We start from the raw sequence: 21,594 nt of genomic DNA, 5'->3' as shown, positions 1-21,594 counted from the left end.
CCAGGCAAGAAGACTGCAGTGATTTGCCATTTCTTTCTTTAGGGTATCTCCTCAACTTAGAGATTGAACCCACACCTTCTGTATTGGTGGGTAGATTCTTTACTGCTGAGCCATCTTGGAAGTCCATATGTATCTGATAAGGTGTCTTTAAAAGGAGACACAAAATAAAGTTATATATTGATGATGTGACTAAAGGCTTCAAGTAACCTAACCTTATAATTCTCTTAGGGACAGTGCTTCAGTACTCACTAATTCAGTGGCCATGGTGACTTTATGGAACATAACTGCCTCAAATAATAAGTAATTAATGTTTGGGTTTCCCAAAGTGAAAGTGAAAGTGAAGTCGCTCAGTCATGTCCGACTCTTTGTGACCCCATGGACTGTAGCCTACCAAGATCCTCCGTCCATGGGATTTTCCAGGCAAGAGTACTGGAGCGGGTTACCATTTCCTTCTCCAGGAGATCTTCCTGACCCAGGGATTGAACCCGGGTCTCCTGAATTGTAGGCAGACGCTTTACCGTCTGAGCCACCAGGGAAGATATGTTGAAACCTAATCCCGAGTACGATAATATTAGGAGGAGGGACCTTTGGAAGGTGATGAGGTCATGAAGATGGGGCCCTCCTGGATGGGATTAGTGCCCTTATGAAAGAGACCCAGAGACCTCCATCACATGAAGACACAGTGAGGAGACGGCCACATGAACTAGGAAGTGGACTCTCAGCAGGCACTAAATCTGTTAGTGCTTTGATCTTGGACTTTCCACCCTCTGAAACTATGAGAAATAATGTATGTTGTTGATAAGCCAACCAGTCTGTGGTATTTTTGTTACAGCAGTCGATGCTGACTAAGACAGACTGTTTTTATCACAGCAGAACCACTTATGCTGAAATCAGTCTTTCTGGTACCAGAAAATAGAGCACATAGACTGTCCTTCCAGGACTATGCAGATGCCCTGCTTTCATTTCTAACCACAGATTTTCTCTTCCAGATGTAAGTAGCATGGTCAATACAGGAGTGATCAGTGGTTCTGGAAACCTGATGGATTTCCTCGACGAGCCATTCCCTGATGTGGGGACATATGAGGACTTCCACACCATTGACTGGCTGAGGGAAAAATCACGGGACACCGACAGACACAGGAAGGTCTGTGCTGTTCATAAAGCTACATTGAGGGGAGTCCCTTCAGAGGGCTTAGTCATGCTTTCACCAGATGGTTACCGAGCTAGTACTTGGATTCATGCATCATGTTTTAAGGCAGGTTCTAGAGAAGAGAAGGAAGTGATGTGAACAGATACTTACAGTACCAGGTGCTTTGGGTAGGAGGCTGTGTCATACCAAGGTGTGGTGTGGAGGGTGAGGAGGGGGCTCTGGAACCAGATAGATCAGGTACATCCTGACCATGCCACCTTCAGGCTGGGTCACTTTTGGGTGCTATTTCTGGACCTTCTCATTTGCAATGATGAAGGTAATTATACCTATAGATACATGAGGCTATGTGTGTATGAAAGCACATGTTACAGCACCTGGTGTCTCGCTGGCATCAAGATGCATTTTAATGGACTCCAATAAAGTTGTGTATCAAGTGCTGTGGGATCATTTAGGAGGGCCCATGAAGGAGGGACTTTTTAGTGAGGGTGGCATTTCAGTGGAGTGTTGATGGATGAGTAAGAGTGTGCTACGAAGAGGAAGGGGAAAGGGTCCTAATCAGGAGCTGCCCTTTTTTAGGTCACAGGAACATGAAAGACTGCCCATTTAGGCAGTTTAAGGAGCTCTGAGGTCTGGTGGCAGATTCAAGGAAGGAGAGGACCGGAGATGAGTTTGGGTGCAGGGGCAATGGGGCCACATTGGGAATGACTGAGTAGAAGAGTTGACATTTCCTTTTGATGGCCACAAGAGAGATGTTCCACCAGGGGGTAAACAGGAAGCTTGGAAATGAGTTCAGGAGAAAGAGGAAGCAGATCTGACAAGAGTGCCAACGAAGAGAGGCTTGGGGTCATGATCCTTCACAGGAGCCATTGGCAGGATGGAGGGCAGTACTGGGGTCAGGATGGCCTGGGGGTGGTCAGAAGTGGGGGAGGCCTTGGATGATGAGATGGGAGAAAATCAGAGCAGCACATTGTAGGGGGAGGCCACTGAGTTGTGTTTCAGCTGCTGTGAGTTTGAGCTGATTGTCCAGCCTGCAGCCCTGTGCCGTTCAAGGGCATGGTCAGGATTGTGGTGGAGAATGAGGTGTTCTTGGCGTGAGTGGGTGCTGAAGCTTTAGAAGTGGTCCAGGTAGCCTGGGTCTGGAGAGGGAGAGATCAGGAGTGTTGCCAAGATTTAGTGGGTTCCATGGGAGGGACTGGGGACCAGGGATGGATGCTTAGGTGAAGGAGGGCAACCAGCAGAGTGGCTGTAAGTGAAAGGGGGAGAGAGTGGCGAGGATGGAGCGCCCTCCACCGAGAGGTCAGGTCAGAGATGCAGCAGCCACAAAGGCGAGAACGGCTTCAGAGAGTCTGAATGAGCCGTCACATCCAGAGTGAGACCGAGTCACATCACGTTACACAGTGGTAGGGAAGGGAGGCTGAGAGATGTGTAGGGAGTGAGGTCCCGTGGACACTGATGCAGGTGATTGGCTCTGACCTGGAGGAACGGAGGCGAGGGGGTGGCCTTCTGTCCAGAACAGGGGTCGCGGACTGTGGCCCTTGGGCAAATCCGGCGCATCGCCTGTTCCCAGAAGTCCCACTGCCTTGGCACACAGCCACACCTGCGGGTGCGTGCACTCTTTATGGTTCTTTTTGTGTGACAACCACAGACTCCAGTAGTTGCCACGGAGACCATCTGACCTTCCAAGCTGAAAATATTGACTTTCTGTCTCTTTATAGGAAATGTTTGCCAGCCCTTGCTCTTAAGGGTGTAGGGGAATGATAATCTCAGGGATGTAGGATTCTGTTAACACAGGGAGGGAAAAGGGGGCTCCTACAGTGTGTGTAGACATAACCATCTGCCTGGGAAATGTGGCCCATGCTGCCTCATTCAGCGTTCTTGCTGTTGGTTAAAACCACAAGTTGTCACCTCATACAGGTCAGAATGGCCATCATCGAAAAGTCCACAAATAATAAATGCTGGAGAGAGAGAGTCTACAAATAATAAATGCAGAGAAAAAGGAACCTTCCTAGACCATTGGTGGGAAGGTCAGTTGGTACAGCACTATGGAGAACAGTATGGAGGTTCCTTAAAAACTAAAAATAGAGTTATCATGTGATTCAACAGTCCCACTCCTGAGCATATTAGAGAAAACTCTTAACTGTTTACATGTAAGACATGGAAGCAACCTAAGTGTCCATCAGCACAGGAATGAATAAAGAAGATGTGGTATATACAGTCAGTGGAGTACTATCGAGCCATAAAAAATGAAATAATGCCTTTTGCAGCAACATGGATTCAACTAGAGATTATCATACTAAGTGAAGTAAGTCAGACAGAGAAAGACAAATATGATATCGCTTATATGTGGAGTCTAAAATATACAAATGAATTTATTTAATACAAATGAACTTATTTACAAAACAAAAACATTCCCAGACATAGAAAACAAACTTACGGTTACCATAGGGGAAAGTAGGGAGGAGATAAATTAGAAGTTTGGGGTTGACAGATACACACTACTACATATGAAATAGATAACACCAAGGGCGTACTGTATAGTGCAGGGAACTATGTTTAATGTCTTGTAATAACCTATAGTGGAAAAGAATCTGAAAAAGAAGATATATAAAAAACGGACTCATTTTGTGGTACACCTGAAATGAACACATCGTTGCAAATCAACTATACTCCAATAAAAAAGTTAAACACTTTAGAAAAAAGATGTCCGAAAGTCCAAAGCTGTACACACACACACACACACACACACACACACACACACACACACACACACACGTTCTTATGCTTGGAATGTACCAGTTAAATAAAATGTATTCGACCAGGATGTTCTTGCTTTTAACACGTAACCTGGAAAACCAAAGAAGGAAATGAAATCTTTGTTGAAGAGGGTCTTTTGTGAACAGGCCTTACAATCTAAGCTGAAATAGTGATTCGTATTGAAAATGATGACACCGAAGTGATATCTCCCTTCAGAATGACTTTGGAATAATCAGGGATCCAGTCATGTTTAGTAAGGTTTTTTAAGTGATTTTTTGGGGATTCTGATTCTTTGGAGATCGTCATCTTCATAGCTCCTTGAACAAGAAAGCCCATTTGACCATCATGCTCAGTAACTGAAAGAATCACCTAAGTGGCCATCTAGTTGCTTAATTACATTTGTTTTCTCATTCACCCTGTTTCCTGAGGAAACAGTTGCAGAAAAGTAAGTTTGAATTGGAACGTGTATCCACATCAGCTCTGATGTCTTTTTATTTCTAGATAACCAGCAAAAGCAAGGAGTCCATATGGGAGTTCATCAAGAGTTTGTTGGATGCCTGGTCGGGATGGGCAGTCATGCTGCTCATTGGCCTGCTGGCAGGTACGTGCTGTTTCTCTTGTACTTCATGCCAGGAGTTTGTGGCTTGAAATATCTAAGCAAAATACATGACCTACCAATCTATCGTCAGTGAAGTAAGGAGACCCCAAGGCATGGGTGGACCAGGTACAGTCATTGGAGAGCAGTACCAAGAGAGCTGTGCTTCCCTGGTAGCTCAGCAGTAAAGAATCTACTGGCCAGTGCAAGACACATGGGTTCGATCCCTGGATCGGGAAGATCCCCTGGAGAAGGAAATGGCAACCCACTCCAGTATTCTTGCCTGGAGAATCCCACAGACAGAGGAGCCTGGCGGGCTACAGTCCGTGGGGTCACAAAAGTCAAACATGACTGAGCAACCAAAAGCACACACTTCACATTCTGTAGGACTTGGCTATGGAGCAGGCTAGAAAGGATGGGAACATTTTGCTCTCTAAAACATCCTGTGAGAATGAACTTGACTAACACTGGCAGGCCCTGGGATGAACATCGAGAGACACTCCCAGTAACACGAAACTGCAGGGTCTGAGAGAGGCCTGGGAGATGTACATCCAGTCCTTGGGTTGTTCTGACCCTCAGGGACTCTGCGTCCTTCATTTTTATAATCCCAGCACCATGTTTGTGACCCATTGGTGTTTTCAGAGCAAATGAATGTGTATCTGGAAGTTATGCCTCCCCTTTTAATAGCAAACACTCCAACCCTCCATGGAAATCGTTTCCTGAAATTTCCTTACTCTTAGGAGGCTGTGAAGGTTAATGTCAAAGAGGAAAAAACTGATCAAGTTAAAGAGATTTCCTTAAGAAAACCCCTTGCCTGTAGTAACATCATAGTTATGGTTATAGGACTGATCAGAGAATGACTGTGATATGGGTCTAGTGTAGTACATGCTGTCTGACAGCACTCCCATGGGACACAGAGTGAAACTTTGTGATTGGAGGACTCTGATTTCTGGCCACCTCTCATTTGTTATATCTACAATGGTGGGAGGGGCTCGGTTGCTAGGGAAGGGCTCTGTGTGCCTGGTGGGTCATAAAGGGCCCATAAAAGTGCTGAAGTGGCAGTCCTCTCGCTCCAGTCACAGTAGCTGCCTATTCGCCCCATCCTGCCCTTCCGCTCCCCATGGATATTGGTAGCAGTTCATAGATATACGACATTTTGCCACCCCTTTGTTTGACTGCTAATGTGAAGACCTTTAAAGGAAGGCAAAGTAGTTTGCTGTGAATTTTGATGTCTTTGTTTAGAATAGATGTATAAAACTCTACCCAGGGTTATTTTTGGCTCCCAGAAAGGAGAGATGGACGTTGGAAATGAAGGAATCCGAGTAGATGTTCTGGCCTAGATTTATCAACTGATCCAAGAGCCCAGTTGGGCTGTTTTTAACATATCAGATACCAACAACCTGGCTTCTCTGGTAAGCCAATTTACCTCACTTCTTTTAGGTGGGATCACCTGGGGATTTAAAACTACTGCTGCCCAAATTGCAATTAAATAGTACTCCAGAAATGACGCCCTAGCAGTGAGTAAGGCCCCTTCTACCTGTGATGCTGATGTGCAGCCAGTGGTGAGGACCACTGGCAAAGGGTCACATCAGGAGATGAATAGAGGAGGGAGGCAAGAAATGGATGATCTTAACGATGAAGGCGGCTAAAGTGTTCTTTTGATCTGGATGTACTGGGAAGGGAAATCCAGAAAACTCTGCCCCATTCGCCTTCCTATTCCCCAGCTGTCTAATGGTGGTGAGACCCAGGAGTCCCACTGCCTGGCCTGTCACCTCCTTAGTGGCAGCCTGGGTATTGTATTCTGACTCCTAAGATGGAGCGGCGCAACCTGCGGCTCCTATGAGGGGCGTTAACCCAGAGCCACCGCTGGGGGTCACTGTTGTTCCACACAACGTTTTTGTTCAAAGGTCATCTTTCTTGCCACCTTTTCTAAAAGTACCTTTCTCTCTCTCTCTCTCTCTCTCTCTCTCTCTCTCTCTCGGAACTTCATCCCCCTCGCCCACCATTATGTATGTATGTGTGTATGTATGTAACAGTTTTATTGAGCTATAACTCACATACCATACAATTCACCTTGTTAAAGCGGTTTTTAGTGTATTCACAGAATTTTGCAGCCAACACCAAGATCGATTTTAGAACATTTTCACCAGCTCCCAAAGAACCTCCCTACCCTTCAGCTATCAGCCGCAGCGCCCTCAGCCTCTTTTTAGTCTTAGACAGCCGCTGATCTACTTTCTGTCTCTGTAGATTTGCCTGTTCTGGACCTTTCACAAAATGGAATCATATACTGTGTGATCCTTTCTGACTCGCTTCATTTAAGCATAATGTTGCCAAGGCTCATCCACACTGTCGCATGTGTCCGTACTTCATTCCTTTTTATTGCCGTCCTAGGTGGACCACATTTGGTTCTTCCATTTAGCAGTTGATGGGCATACGGGTTGTTTCCACTTTTTGGCTTTTGTGAATATGCTGCTGTGAACATCTGTGTGCGTATCTTTGTGAGGATATATGTGTTCATTTCTCGTGGGCAGACACTGAGGAGTAGAATTCCTTGGTCAGATGGCGACCCTTGGTTTTCCTTTTGAGGACCTGTTTTCCGGCACCATTGTGGGGGATGGCCAACCCTGGAGCACACTGTATTCTTCTCTTGTTGTCAGAGCCCTCACTTGGGGGTTTAGTCGCTAAGTCATGCCCAACTCTTGCGACCCCACGGACTGTAGCCCTCCAGGCTTCTCTATCCATGGGGTTTTCCAGGCAACAATACTGGAGTGGATTGTCATTTCCTTCTCCAGGGAATCTTCCCAACCCAGGAATTGGACCTGGGTCTCCTGCACTGCAGGCAGATTCTTTACCAACTGAGCTACAAGGGAAGCCCCCTTACTTACTTATTTAGTCTAGTGTCTTTCTCTCTGCATGAGGTATGATTCCATGAAGGCAGGGACCTGAGTTTGCTTTGTTCAGTGCTGTACCCCAGGGTGTAGAGTTTACTTCCATAGTAAGTAGGTGCTCAGTAAGTAGCCCTTGAGTGAATGGATGGACCTGAGTTTCCTGATTTTCATTTATTTGTTGCTCTCATTCATTCAACCTGATATATAGTTCCAGCTGTACACCTGACATGCATACAACAGTGGACAAGGCTGTGTGCCCTTGCCCACTTAAAGGGGACACAGGGTCTGGATGCCTGGCCTGATTCCCACGGTGGCACACAAACCAGACAAGAGACTGTCTTCCTGCCCCACTTATAGACTAGTTGGATACACACACACATGTAAATATAGTCATATCAGGATGTGATAAGTATGGGGATGCTGGGATGCCTGGGAAATATACTTAGCTCAGACTTAGGAAATCAGGGAGGGCTTCCTGAAGGAGGTGATAGAAATGCCAGGATCTGGAAGATAAATAGGAGCTTGCCCAGTTGGGAGAGGGCAGGACTGTCTGAGGAAGTGCAGAGAGGAGGGCCTGGTGTGCTCAGGGGCATGGCGTGGGCAGTGTGTGGGGTTAGTGGTGGAGAGAGAGGAGCCTGGCGAGAAACTCGGAGACTGAGGAAAGAGCCTGTGTGCTGCTGAGGATTTGGGCAGTACTGGAAAGAACAGTGGGTGACTGCTGATGCAACAGGAGAGTGGCAGGGCCAGGGGGCCTTTTGTTGGTGTGTGGTTGCCTTTGGTGTTGATGCTGGCAGGGAAATAATATTGTAGTAAAGGCTAGTAAAAGTTTGAAAACTTCAGTAGCTTGAGAATATTCTCTGCCTTCACAAAGGACTGGAATGGATTACTCTAGTAAGATGGCCTTCTGTGACCCACTGCACACTCTATTTTATCCCACTTCTATTGGCCTTTAGAGTAGTTGTTTACTTAAATCACTCCTCAGTCCTTCAACCAAAATGTAAAAATTCAGAAGATTCTAATAAGTGACATTTTTCAAGTTGGGTTCCATTTGGATATAAAACTTGATTGAAATGATGAGGCTGTCATAGTTGATTTCTCTCCATTTTGTCTGAATTGTCTTTTCTGGAGAGATAAGTTTGTGATTCCAGCATCCTGCCCTGGAAGTTGCTGAGGGGGTTCCATCTTTTATTGGGTATTGGTACCCTAGTTCCAAAACTTAGAAGGGCTGGGTTCTGAAAGCCCCAGGGGGTTGCAGTGAACTCTGCCCTGCAGGTCTCTCCCTCCTGTGTGATCGAAGCCCCCCAAGGACTGTATATCATTGGCCTTTGTGTCTCAGTGGGCTGGGTGCCACCTTTGCCACACCATGGGCCCTGCCACATGCTCAGGTGACCTCAAGACTGCTGAAAGAGGCTGCTGGGGCATGTGGCAGCCCAGGGCGCGGGCATCTCTGCCTGCCCTCCATGCTGCCTGGGTCCCGCCAGCTTCCGTCTCAGTGGCTGTTGCTGCTTCTTCCAGGCACTCTGGCCGGGGTCATCGATCTCGCTGTCGACTGGATGACCGACCTGAAAGAGGGCATCTGCCTGTCTGCCTTCTGGTATAGCCATGAGCAGTGCTGCTGGACTTCCAATGAGACCACTTTTGAGGACAGGGACAAGTGTCCTCTGTGGCAGAAGTGGTCGGAGCTGCTGGTGAATCAGTCGGAGGTGAGTGCGTGGGTGTGTCCTGGCTGGGAGTCCCCTGGCTGGTGGTGGGGAATGTCTATGCACTCACCTTCTGCTCTGACCTTCAGCTGTGGCTAATATGAGTGCCACTTCCCACTCAGCTTGTTTTCTCGTTCTAGGGTTCAAACTTCAATTGGAAAGTCCTTCCCCACTATTGCATGTGTACAACGTATGTAGTTTTTAAAACCTGGTATTTGGTTTTGTTTTTCTTACCGAGAGTGGTCTTTTGATCATGCTAAAGAAATAAGAGTTGATTTTTATTACTTCTAACTGAGGAGAAAAGATATTATTTTAGAAAAATGGCTTTAGTGAATGTAATTCATATTCCAGAGGATATTCTATGTGTATACATTAATCTGTGTAATAAATATTAATATTAATGAATTAATATTCATTAACACGAATATGCTAATATTCTTTTAGAATATTCGCACATTTGTGCCACCATCACCTGATCTAATTTTAGAACATTTTTGTCACCCCCAAAGAAACCTTGTACCTGTCAGCAGTCACTCCCCATTTCCCCCAAATCTGCCAGCTCTGGGCAACCACCAGTCTGCTTTCTACCTCTGCAGATTTGCCTACTGTGGACTTTTCTTATAAATGGAGTATACAACGCATGGACATTTGTGTCTGGCTTCATTCACTTAGCATAATGTTTTCCAAGTTCATTTGTGTCATACCGTAAATTGGGACTTCATTCCTTTTCACGGCCAAATAACATGCCATTGTCTGCATCAGCACGTGTCATTTCTCCACTCAGTAGCTGAGGAACATGTGATGCTTCCACTTTTGTGCTTTATGAATGACTTTGCTTTGAAAGCTTATCTACAGGGTTTTGTGTGGACGTATGTTTTCATTGCTTTGGGGTCCATACCTAGAGGGGAATTCCTGGGGCACATGGCAACCCTACATTTAACCTTTTGAGGAGCTGCCGGTCTTCCAAAGTGGCTGCACCTTTTTGCATTCCAGCAGCAGCGTATGTGGGTTCCAGCTTTCCCACATTCTCACCGACCCCAGTTGTTAACCTGGTTTGGATCGTAGCCCTCCTAGCAGATGAGAAGGGCTGTCTCCCTGTGGAGACAGTTATCATCTTCCAATGAACACATCAGAGAAGATGTTTGTGGGCCTTCTGCAATGGGAATATCCCAGCCTAGGGGCTGTAGCAGTGAAGCACAGACCAGGCTCTTGCCTTCATGGCTCTCTGACTTTCAGATCTGCACAAATCTTTGTCCAGGAAAAGGCTTAATTTCTAACTGAGTTCATTGGTTACCACAGTGACTAAGGGTCATCGACAGATCAGAAACCCAGGTGATAGGGAGCTAAGTTGCCAGGATTCACGTTAGGGTACTGTGAGGACCGTTCACCATATAACTGTTCTTGGAAGATACATATTCTCCTCCTTGCTCCCCCATTCTCCTTTGCCCAGTTGATTTACCTCTGTTGAAGACTTCTGGAATGCACTTTGCCATTTTGCTCAATCTTTCTCAGTGGAGTTGAAAATGAATTCTGTCAAATCTCAGAAATTGACGGGCTCTTGAAATTTCACACATCCTCAGTGCTCTCCATCACTTCCAAAAATAGATTCTCACGTGGCTGGATGGAGATGGGCAGGCTGAATTGGCTGGCCGCCATGTTTGGTTTCTTCGCTCCTACTTTGGGGGGAACTATGGCCATCCAGCTTCTCAACCATCTCCAAGATTTATACTTGAATTCAAAGAATTAGTGTTAGCCAGGGTGAGATGTTATTATTAGTCACAGAAAAGTCCATTTTTCTCCGGGTGAAATGTATTCCTGATTTCTCACCACACCAGGTGTGAATATCTCTGGTTGTTAAGGCTAGAGCTATCTCCTGGAGCATGTTTTTGTGTTTTACAGGCGCACGTGTGGCTGTTTCAGTGGCCTGGCTTAGAGGCACCCTGGCTTTTCCTGCTCATCATGTGACAGATCAGATGGTGGCAAGAAGCTGAGGCCTAGAGAATCGTAGTCTGCCCAGCACACCAGGTCCTCAGCCTCAAAGACCCCAGACTGTGTTGTTGGTCCAGAAGGTGTTCCCCACACATCAGATTATTTAGAATATTGGCGCAGCGCCTGAGACTGCATTTCCATTCCACGCCAGGTGATACTGCCGGTCCAGGGGCCACATCTGAGTAGCAGTATTCTAAAATGCAGTTCCCCCAGACGGGACAAGAGTTTAGGGGAGAATGGATACGGATATGTGTATGGCTGAGTCCCTTCTCTGCCCACCTGAAACTGTCACAGCGTTGTTAATAGGCTATACCTCAATACAAAATAAAAAGTTTTAAAAAGGCAATTCACACACTTCCTCTTTGGTTTTAATTGCAGCGTGGGTTTGGCCTTCACCGAAGCAAAGAGGCTGATCCACCGCAGACGAGACCAAACAAACTTTCTGGGGGCTCGAAGGCAGAATTTTCTGTTATATGCCTTTTATTAACTCAAGCGCACAGGGCGATTCAAACCAAGCCTCATTCACAGTTTCCAGGACTGCTGAGGTGTCACCTGGCGGAAGATGTGTGTACACAGCTCCCGGAAAAGCAGCTGGTGCTGTGTCTGTGTGAACCACTGTAGCAATAGCAACAGCTGATAAAACTAACCTGCCTCTTTGTTGACACAGGACCAGGCGAGAAGCTGCCCAGTCAGGTCAGAGGGTCCTCTCTCATTCTAGAGGGGTAGGTGTGTTGCTTGGGTCTGCAATGGCTCACGTGTCTCTTCTTGTTCTGTGTCCTGTCTAGGGTGCCAGTGCTTACATTCTGAATTACCTAATGTACATCCTGTGGGCATTGCTGTTTGCATTTCTGGCTGTCTCCCTGGTACGAGTATTTGCACCATATGCCTGTGGCTCTGGTATACCCGAGGTGAGTGGGGGCTGGCTTTTTGTGCCAATTATTAGAAGAGCAAGCACTTACGTGGCACTTAGGCGCTAAGCATGGTTCCCGGCATTGGACATCTGTTCACTCATTCATTCTCGCAGACAGCCTATGAGGTCCGTACTCTTATTCTTCATTTGATGGTTGGGGAAAGTGAAGTACAGAGAGGTTAAGTAACTTGCCCAATGTCACTAAGCTGGTCAGCTGGGAGTCGAACCCAGCTGTCTGGCTTCAGGATTTATGCTCTGTTTATTCTCAGATGCTTCAATTCATGTCTTTGCATACCAGGCAGAAGTCTTAAAGCCTGTGGAACTGGAGTTCATTAACCACACACGCAGACATGGTCCTATAGTAACCCTTAAGTGCATTTAGGGCTTCCTAGGTGGTGCAGTGGTGAAGGATCTGCCTGCCAATGCAGGAGACTCAGGTTCGATCCCTGGGTCTGGAAGAACCCCTGGAGGAGGGCATGGCAACCCACTTGCCTGGAGAATCCCAAGGGCAGAGGAACCTGGAAGGCTATAGTCCATGGGGTCACACAGAGTTGGACATGACTGAGCAACTGAGCACGCACGTATGCAAGTACATCAGTGATCAGCTGTGAAAGGGGCAACAGCGGGAATTTGGTGCTCAGAAAGTTTACTTATTAAACTCCCTTGCCACGTTTTTGCTCTGCTTGTGAGAGGATAAGAGCAATCTTTAAAAACTAAATTCCATGTTCACTACATGTGCTGTGAATGCACCCGTGTGAGTTTAGAGTTCTTATAAATATTTTCAGCTCTTTCTGGTAACCAGAGCATGAGGGAAGTGACTTCATCGATCAGGAAGAATGCCCGGGACTAAACTTCAAACCACTGAGGATCTGCTGGGTTCAAAAAACCATAATTGAGCGAATTCCCGAAAAACCCAGACAGTGCAGCTTTGAGCCAGAAATCATTTTTAAAGTTCTTAGACGATCACTGTAATCACTGCTGTTGCATTCTCCTTCAAGTTGGTGCTTCAGCAGCTCCCACAGACAGGGGAGATGCTGAGTTTATAAAGATGTGAGCGGTCATGGCAGCGGACCCACACTCTTTGGCAGCACCACCAACAGCACTGCTGGTCCGGGCGGTTCATGGGAAGGGCTGGGGTAATTAAAGGATCGTTGAAAGGAAAGCTCAGCATTATCTTGTTCCAGGAAAAGATGTTTTAAGAAGGCAATTTCATGCTGAATTTTGGGTAGTTGATATTAACACGTTGCTGGAGGAACCTAAAAAATAAGCTGTGCATTGCAGCATATTTGCTCCGTACAGCCAGTGCTGCTGTAATGCACTACGTGTGCGTGCTCAGTTGTGGCTGCCTCTTTGTGACCCCATGAACTGTAGCCCGCCAGGTTCCTCTGACCTTGGGATTCTCCAGGCAAGAATACCAGAGTGGGTTTGCCTTTTCCTTCTCCAGGGGATCTTCCCCACCCAGGGATTGAACTCATGTCTCCACTGAGCCACCTGGGAAATTCCTAATGTACCATATGCATGCCAAGTCAAGGGCGATGTGAAACTGCATCACCAAAACCACAGAGCTTGTTGGGAAGATGGAGTTAGGGGCACAGTGCCCAGAAACCTCATTGGTGGCACATAAAAAGATGGGAACCACATAGAACCAGTAGCACAGTTTGACACATGTTAAATGGTTAAGGAATGTATGAATACCACCCTAGTGCGCGTGCAAACTGGGAGTTGTCTGAGACGTGTGCTTGTGTGTTGGCTCAGTTTGGCGGCTGCAGTTTTCCATCTTGTGTTTCTCTCAGAGGAAATCGTGCAGAAACAGACGCGAAATTGGCATCATGCTCAAGTTCTGCCCCGACGCATGAATCACATTGGAACAAATTTGTGTTTTCCAAACAAGTGTCCGGGCAGAACTGACTGCATTTTATTGGATATTGAGACAAAGAGAACAGATTATTATTGGCATCTTAGTTTCTGATCCCAGTGCCCAGCAACAGGCGCTTTTGGACTCAAGCCACCTGTAAAAATAAGGAGGTGGGTAGTGGGGAGTTGGTGGGAAATTGAAGGCAGCAATAAAAGGTGTTGCGAGTGGGGATACCATCTTCCTCTTCCAAGAACCAGAGATGCATGGCCCAGCTCATAGACACGGAACTCTGTGTGGGAGGGCGTCTGGTGGACCTGGTGCTCATCCACAGATGGCGTCTTCATTTATGACAGCTGAACCCAAAATGAGTCAAATACCAAGTTCAGCATTGTTTCCTGTGTGACAAAGTGCAAGGAACACATTGATGTGAATAAAGTTCAAAAAAGTGATATCAAGTGGAAAAAGTAAGTTAGAGAAGAATATGTGAAGTATGGTTCCATTCCTGTAGAGTCTCTAAAACAGCCTGTATGAAACAAGCATACTGTTTAGTCATACCCAGATGTGCTAAAGCTCGCAAGAAAGGCAAGGAAATGATCGGAAGAGTCCACTGAGAAAGCAAAGACAAGGTGTTCACAGGTTCCTGCTCTTCTGTCCTAAACTTGGGAGTGGGTACATGATAGTAGGTACATAAATATTTTTTCAGCTGTATATAATATGTAACAGATTCATGTCTCTATTTATAAAAGAGTTCACAATAATCTTTTCAAGTGTCAGGAACCCAATGGAGATTTTATAATTGAAGTTTAGTTACTATGACTCAGTAGTAGCAGATTTTCATTGTTATTATAGTAGAGCTAGAAATTCCTAACACTTACCCCAGTTCTTGGAGGAAAGGAGCAGAGTAAAAAGTAAATGCAAAGAAATCATTCATGGGTACGAATAAAATCCTTCCAGTCAAAACCCAACTAACTACGCAACCAACTCCACTCAGTTTGAGATACCGAGCTGATCTTCATTTCGGCAAAGACACTAGATGAGCTTTTTAGAAAATATACTTCCCATCATAGGAGGTGATCTGGGGTGCACTGGTCAGTGGTTAAGAATCTGCCTTGCAATGCAGGAGATGCAGGTCCCGACCCCTGGGTCGGGAAGATCTCCTGGAGGAGGAAATGGTAACCCACTCCAGTATTCTTGCCTGGAGAATCCCATGGACAGAGGAGCCTGGCGGGCCACAGTCTGTGGAGTCCCAGAGTCAGACACGACTGAGCGACTAAGCACAGCACACAGCACAGAGGTTTTAAAGTTGCCATCGTCAAGTCACAAATGTGCTGCAGTGCATTGCCTTAGAGCCCTGCTTGATTCAGTCTCTATTAATTCAAATTAAAGCGAGTGATTAGATTTTGGCATCTGCTGGGAACAAATTTGCCTTCTTTAATCCCTAATTTGATCATGACAATTTTATTCAGTCGTTTTTTTGAGAATTATGAAATACCTCTCACATTGTTCAGTTCACCACATGTCATGGCTGGCAATGGCTCAGGTAATTTAGATGCTTGTAATTTTCTAAATGGTATCATGCTCTTCAAGTGTACCCTTGGGTCCAAATCCACATTAACTGACAAAAAATTATAGATAATTTTATTCTAGGCAATACAAAAGGGCAGGATTGTGGCAGGCATAATAAAACATCCCTTAAATAAAGGGATATGGGCTCCCCAGAGCACAGGCTCAAATAAGCCCACTACCACTAGTTAAAGACCAGTTTAACCACTGCTAGTTTGTGTGCCTTTAGTTAAAGGCTGGTTCATCTGATTAGAGACCTGGAAGACCTCCCTTGTGTTTTCTAGGAAGGAGCTTAGTGAGTTCTTTCAAATAGATGCCCACATGCTTGCTCACTGTTGGTCTTTCTCTTTGAATTAAGAAAAACAGATATCTGTCAGTAATTCCTGAGATGAAAATGGTCTGTTCAAACCCATTGTGAAATTTCCTATATTAGCATTACAGGTGATGAAAAGCCAAAGAGTATTTCAGGACTGACCTTAAATAGTGAGAAATTAGGAAGACTTGTATTGCTCTTCTCAGGATGGGAACAGTGCTTCTCTACCTGGACTGCCTTTTAGAATGGGTTTGGGTGGACTCTGGGAGTTGGTGATGGACAGGGAGGCCTGGAGTGCTGCAATTCATGGGGTTGTAAAGAATCGGACATGACTGAGCGACTGAACTGAACTGAACTGTGGAGTCTGTAAACTCCCTGTGCCCATGATACACCTCAGATCAATTACATCAGATTTCCGGGGGAGGGGATTAACTAGTCCTCCTTGGTTTCTAATTCCCCAGAGGATGCTGTTGAGCACCAAGCTCAAGAAGGACTAGGATAGCTATTCAAGAAAATGATTGCTTGGCAGAGCAATGCCCACTAGGAGGCACTTTGATGTTATGTAAACATCCTGACAGTGACAAGAGCTGAGATTGTCCCATTATGCATTATACAATGGGAAAATGGATACTGACCACAAATTTCACTGGCTGGCTCACTCTGTGTCTAATGAATCTCTGATTACAGGCTTGTAAATTGCTAGCTAGGCAGTAAACATTCACTTCATTTCAGCCAATTGTGGGAGAGGTTGAAGATGAAATGTTATTTATCCGTTGGTGATGCTTCTATATCCAGTGCATGCGTGTATGTTCTGTCATATCCGACTCTTTGTGACTCCATGGACTGTAGCCCAGCAGGCTCCTCTGTCCATGGGATTTTTCAGGCAAGAGTACTGGAGTGGGGTGCCATTTCCTCCTCCAGGGGATCTTCTCCACCCAGGGATCGAACGCACATCTCCTAAGTTGCAGCCAGATTCTTTACCACTAGTGCCACCTGGGAAGCCCAGGCTTTGTGAGTCAAGAGGCAAAATTGAGAAACTATTCTCACTCACAGCTAAGTCGTGTTCGACTCTGCGATCCCATGGACTGCAGCACACCAGTCTTCCCTGTTCTTCACTGTCTCCCAGAGTTTACTCAAATTCATGGCCATTGAATCAGTGATGTCATCTAACCATCACATCCTCTGCTGCCCTCGTCTTTTACCTTGTTTACATACTACATTTAAAAAGATTAAAAGCTTAGGTTTTAAAGATCTTAGCTTGTGGGTCATACGAAAATAGGCTGTGGTCTGCATTTGGCCCACTGGCCATAGTTAGCCAACCCCTATCTAAAGTTCCATTGATATTTTATTGTATTTGCTTTGCAACAAAGCTAGCCAGATGTCTCTTTATCTTGGCCATCTTTCAATAGTCAAAAATAAACAGTTAAAATCAATAGATACATGTATCTTTTCAACACAGCAGAGGGTAACCTGCATAGGATAAAATGCCATACGTAAAATTAGGCTGATAACTACTTATTCATTCCTTGAATGATCTCATTACTCCGGAATTATTAAGATTTACTATGCAGTGAATTGTCTTGGGGGTTCCATTAATGTATAAAAGTAGGCATTAATATAAATTATAATATCAAATTATAGCTAAATTACCAACAAAAGCAGCCTCTGTTCCATACAATTTAGTGAATCTCAGCTTGAAAGATGCTTCTGGGAGGAGGCAGGTGTTACTTTCCTGGCAGAGGCACTCAGGCGGCTCACTCCCCGACCTTCTCCATCCTATGTTTCAGATAAAGACCATCTTGAGTGGCTTCATCATCAGGGGCTACTTGGGCAAGTGGACCCTGCTGATCAAGACTGTCACGCTGGTGCTGGTGGTGTCCTCAGGCCTGAGCCTGGGCAAGGAAGGGCCGCTGGTGCATGTGGCCTGTTGCTGCGGCAACTTCTTCAGCAGCCTTTTCTCCAAGTACAGCAAGAACGAGGGCAAAAGGCGTGAGGTGAGCATGCGCAGAGTGAAGCCCCGTCCTCTCCGGGCTTACCTGCACCTGCTGACTTTCCCGAAAGACCTGGAACTGACGGGACCTCTTTGCCTCACAGGTGTTGTCAGCCGCGGCCGCTGCTGGGGTCTCCGTGGCCTTTGGTGCTCCGATTGGGGGTGTGCTTTTCAGTCTGGAAGAGGTGAGCATGGGCAGTGGAAGGGCCCCGTGGTTCTGAGCACCGAGAAACACATGGGGGGTCAGCAAGGCAGGAGGCGTTCTTCTTCAACTCTCTTGAGGACTGGATCCAAAGGAGGGTTGAGAGATTCCTACAACTCATGAAGGAGCCACAGTATTCTCTGTGAAATACCTTTTTTTAAAGTCTTGTTTTAAAAATTGCCAATGTGATTTTGAGGGGGCAGGGTGGAGATTTGGTCTCCTGTCTCTTCCATAAACAATGTAATGAATAAACAATTTTTATTTTTTTTGCCACCAGAATGGATCTAGTCCAGTGCTCGGCCCATGTTGTGTGTCAAGAGCCAGATAGTAAATGCTTGAGGCTTTGCATGTCTCGGCGCCTGATCTTGGCCCTTGTAGCTTGGGGGGTGCAGCAGACCACGTGGCCGTGCGCCGCCTGGCTGTCTTCCAAAAAGACCTTCCTTGTGAATGTTGGAGTTTGAATTTTCTATCATTGTCACCAGATATTGTCCTCGTTTTGAATATTTCACGTCTCAAAATATTCTTTTCTCCCCAAAAAGTATAGTTGATTTACAATGACGTATAAATGTCTGCCATATAGTGCCATGATTCAGCTACATATATATAGATTCTTTTTCTCCCTGAACCATTTAAAAGTGTAAAAACCATTTTTAACTCGTGTGCCCTCCAGATACAGCTGCTGAGCCAGGAGTTTCAACCCAGCCTCTGTTGTCTCAAGAATCAAATCAGAGGTTGATTTTCTTTTAGGAGGCTCTCTCTGTCATAAACAGAATTATGATACAGTGTTCTCATTTCTCTTATAAAATAGCTCAAATGCACCTTAAATGGTATCTGTTCCAATTTTAGACAGAGTCCTTTAAAATATCTTTGTTCATGTGTTTGGGCCTTATTTACACCACTGATTGAGGAAGTAAGTTCCTCCCATTTTTGATTTGAGTATGACTTTCATGGCAAATGCCAGCAGGGGGCTGCTGATCAGTGGGTCTGGGGCCCTGGGGCAGCTCTTTTGTCTACCATTCTCTTATTTTTCACTCGTTGGTCACAGGTCAGCTACTACTTTCCCTTAAAGACCCTGTGGCGGTCCTTTTTTGCGGCCCTGGTGGCAGCCTTCACGCTGCGATCCATCAATCCATTCGGGAACAGCCGCCTCGTCCTCTTCTACGTGGAGTATCACACGCCCTGGTACATGGCTGAGCTCTTCCCCTTCATCCTGCTTGGGGTCTTCGGGGGCTTGTGGGGGACCCTCTTCATCCGCTGCAACATCGCCTGGTGCCGGAGGCGCAAGACCACCAAGCTGGGGAAGTACCCAGTGTTGGAGGTCATCGCGGTGACTGCCATCACAGCCATTGTTGCCTACCCCAACCCCTACACACGCCGCAGCACAAGCGAGCTCATTTCCGAGCTCTTCAATGATTGTGGGGCCCTTGAGTCCTCCCAGCTGTGTGACTACATCAACGACCCCAACATGACGCGGCCCGTGGATGACATCCCCGACCGGCCAGCCGGGGTTGGGGTTTACACGGCCATCTGGCAGCTGGCCCTGGCGCTGATCTTCAAGATCATCATTACCATATTCACCTTTGGCATGAAGGTCAGTGAAGGGGAGGGAAGGTGCCAGGGGTGGGGGGCAACCCTGTCCTTCTGAAGATGGGACCCCAGAATCTGATCATGCCAGGAGAAAGGGGGAGCTGAGCTTTGCTGAATGGTCTCAGGTGCCGGCCACTTGACATTCTTTCAACAAACAAAAAAACAATGCTTTTGATAAACAGTAAGCCTATGGAGTAGAGATTTTTAACCCCATTTTATAAGTGAAGAAGCTAAGGCTCAGAGTGTATCATTCATACGGAGATGTGTACAGCTTGGTGAATGTTCACAAAATACACTTGTGTGACCAGCACCTCAGACCAGGAGCAGAACACTGGGAACCTTCCAGAATTCAATTCTGTTCCACGGCAATTGTTTTTGTGGTATTTCTATGAATTGTTTCTTTTTAAGAAAGTCTTGAGAAGCTGTGTACTTGGATGCAGTGGTCAAACACAAACCTGAATTTTTGCCTTGAGAACAAGGAAGGATAGACATTATTAAAGGTGACTGTCTGTGATGCAGAGGGATTTATTTTCATTCTGGTGCCTGCTGGGAGAAGTCTGCTTTGAAGTCACAGGGGATTAGATGAAGGGGGGTGGGGATAAGAGATGTTCAAGGAATAATTTCCTCAGGAATGTCACACACTCTTGAAATTACACCAGAGGATCCAAACTTAACTTGAATTTGGTTAAAGACCCACTTCCATCCTCAGATTCATGACAATCGGCCAGGAAGGGGTTGCGGTTCATAAATGCAGCTGCCGGTCACAATTGGCAGCCACGTGCAGTCTCTGAACAGAGTCAAGTCTGTTCTGTACTACGTGTCTGATGACTAGAGAGATGAACATGTATTCTCTCAGCAGAATACAAAACGCGCTATTACTGAGGCCTTTCGGTTTATATAGTTTCTCTGACAGGTGTTTGGCTGCTGTATTTTCAAGAGGGCAGTAAGTCCATGACAAGGTTTTTGGAAGATGCAAGACAGGTCCACTGATGTTTTTAGCTTCTTTCTTTGACCTGTGAACAGTTGAAGGCCTTGCTTTTCCATTGTCATGCTGTGGCGTGACATTTCATTTTAAAAGCTGATCTGAATGATGGGCGAGGGGGGAGAGAGTGGTGAGTATCTGAAGTGACAGATGCGCACTTTGAATGTTATTTGCAGTGGGGCTTATCATCCTTTAATCCACAGCAGGCAAACCAGGCCAGCTTTTGAAGGCGAGGAAATGAAAGTGTAAAATTGCATTCTCTCCAAGTCACAGTAGATCACTGGTCCACGGTTTCCCAGTTGACCCATATTTTGAAGCGTTGCCCCGCCTTTGAAGACTGAAGGAAGACACCAGCTTGTTGAGGGAGGCCGAGTTTCCTGGGGGGGTGTGGCGGCGAGAATGGGGACCCCTTCCCTCATGCATCTTTCTCCTGTGCTCCCTGCAGATCCCGTCTGGCCTCTTCATCCCCAGCATGGCTGTGGGGGCCATGGCGGGCAGGATGGTGGGAATCGGTGTGGAGCAGCTGGCTTACCATCACCATGACTGGATCATCTTCAGGAACTGGTGCAGGCCCGGTGCAGACTGTGTCACCCCAGGGCTCTATGCCATGGTGGGGGCTGCAGCTTGCCTAGGTACTGTGTGGGCGTGGGTGTGTGTGTGTGAGAGAGATGTGAGTAGCCCAGGGCTTTTCTTTGCTCAGTCATCCAGGGACCCAGGCTGATGGGATCTCTGCCATCTTGTCACTGTACCATCTAAAATAGTGTGTAGGCAGCAGGGAGCTGCTCAGTGTCCTAGAATCTATGGGACAGCCCTCCCCTAGCCCCACCCCAGTGAAGGAAGAATGACCCGGCTCCAGCTGTTCCTCATTGCAAGATCAGGAGTTAGTGTGGATTCTTCCTTTGAATACCAAGGGACACAAGGGTGGGCGCATCTCCTGTCTGTTGTTTGTCATCATTTAACCGCTCAGTTGTGCTTGACTCTTGGGACCCCGTGGACTGTAGCCCACCAGGCTCCTCCATCCATGGGATTTTCCAGGCAGGAGGACTGGAGTGGGGTGTCCTTTCCTACTCCAGGCCATCTTCCTGACCGAGGGATTGAACCCATGTCCCTGCATTG

The 21,594-nt window shown here is 46.4% G+C and overlaps 1 protein-coding gene across 4 annotated transcripts in view; it reads left to right on the top strand.

Moving 5' to 3' along the window:
- The window catches only part of CLCN4 (chloride voltage-gated channel 4), a 71,566-nt gene that overhangs the window by 29,724 nt on the left and 20,248 nt on the right, over window positions 1-21,594 (top strand). For 3 of the 4 annotated variants that reach the window (XM_061408171.1, XM_061408172.1, XM_061408173.1), the window contains 8 exons: window positions 990-1,144; window positions 4,406-4,505; window positions 8,903-9,090; window positions 11,862-11,984; window positions 17,505-17,711; window positions 17,812-17,892; window positions 18,955-19,500; window positions 20,924-21,110. In XM_061408171.1, coding sequence (XP_061264155.1) covers window positions 1,001-1,144; window positions 4,406-4,505; window positions 8,903-9,090; window positions 11,862-11,984; window positions 17,505-17,711; window positions 17,812-17,892; window positions 18,955-19,500; window positions 20,924-21,110 — 1,576 coding nt within the window. In that variant the 5' untranslated portion in view covers window positions 990-1,000. Of the gene's footprint in view, window positions 1-989; window positions 1,145-4,405; window positions 4,506-5,539; window positions 5,912-8,902; window positions 9,091-11,861; window positions 11,985-17,504; window positions 17,712-17,811; window positions 17,893-18,954; window positions 19,501-20,923; window positions 21,111-21,594 lie in introns of those variants that run through there. The other variant, XM_061408174.1, reaches the window with a different exon arrangement.

Source organism: Bos javanicus, chromosome X (genome assembly GCF_032452875.1).
Source record: "Bos javanicus breed banteng chromosome X, ARS-OSU_banteng_1.0, whole genome shotgun sequence".
NCBI lineage: Eukaryota > Metazoa > Chordata > Mammalia > Artiodactyla > Bovidae > Bos > Bos javanicus.
Note: the sequence above shows the minus strand (reverse complement) of the source record. Positions and strands in the feature narration are given on the sequence as shown.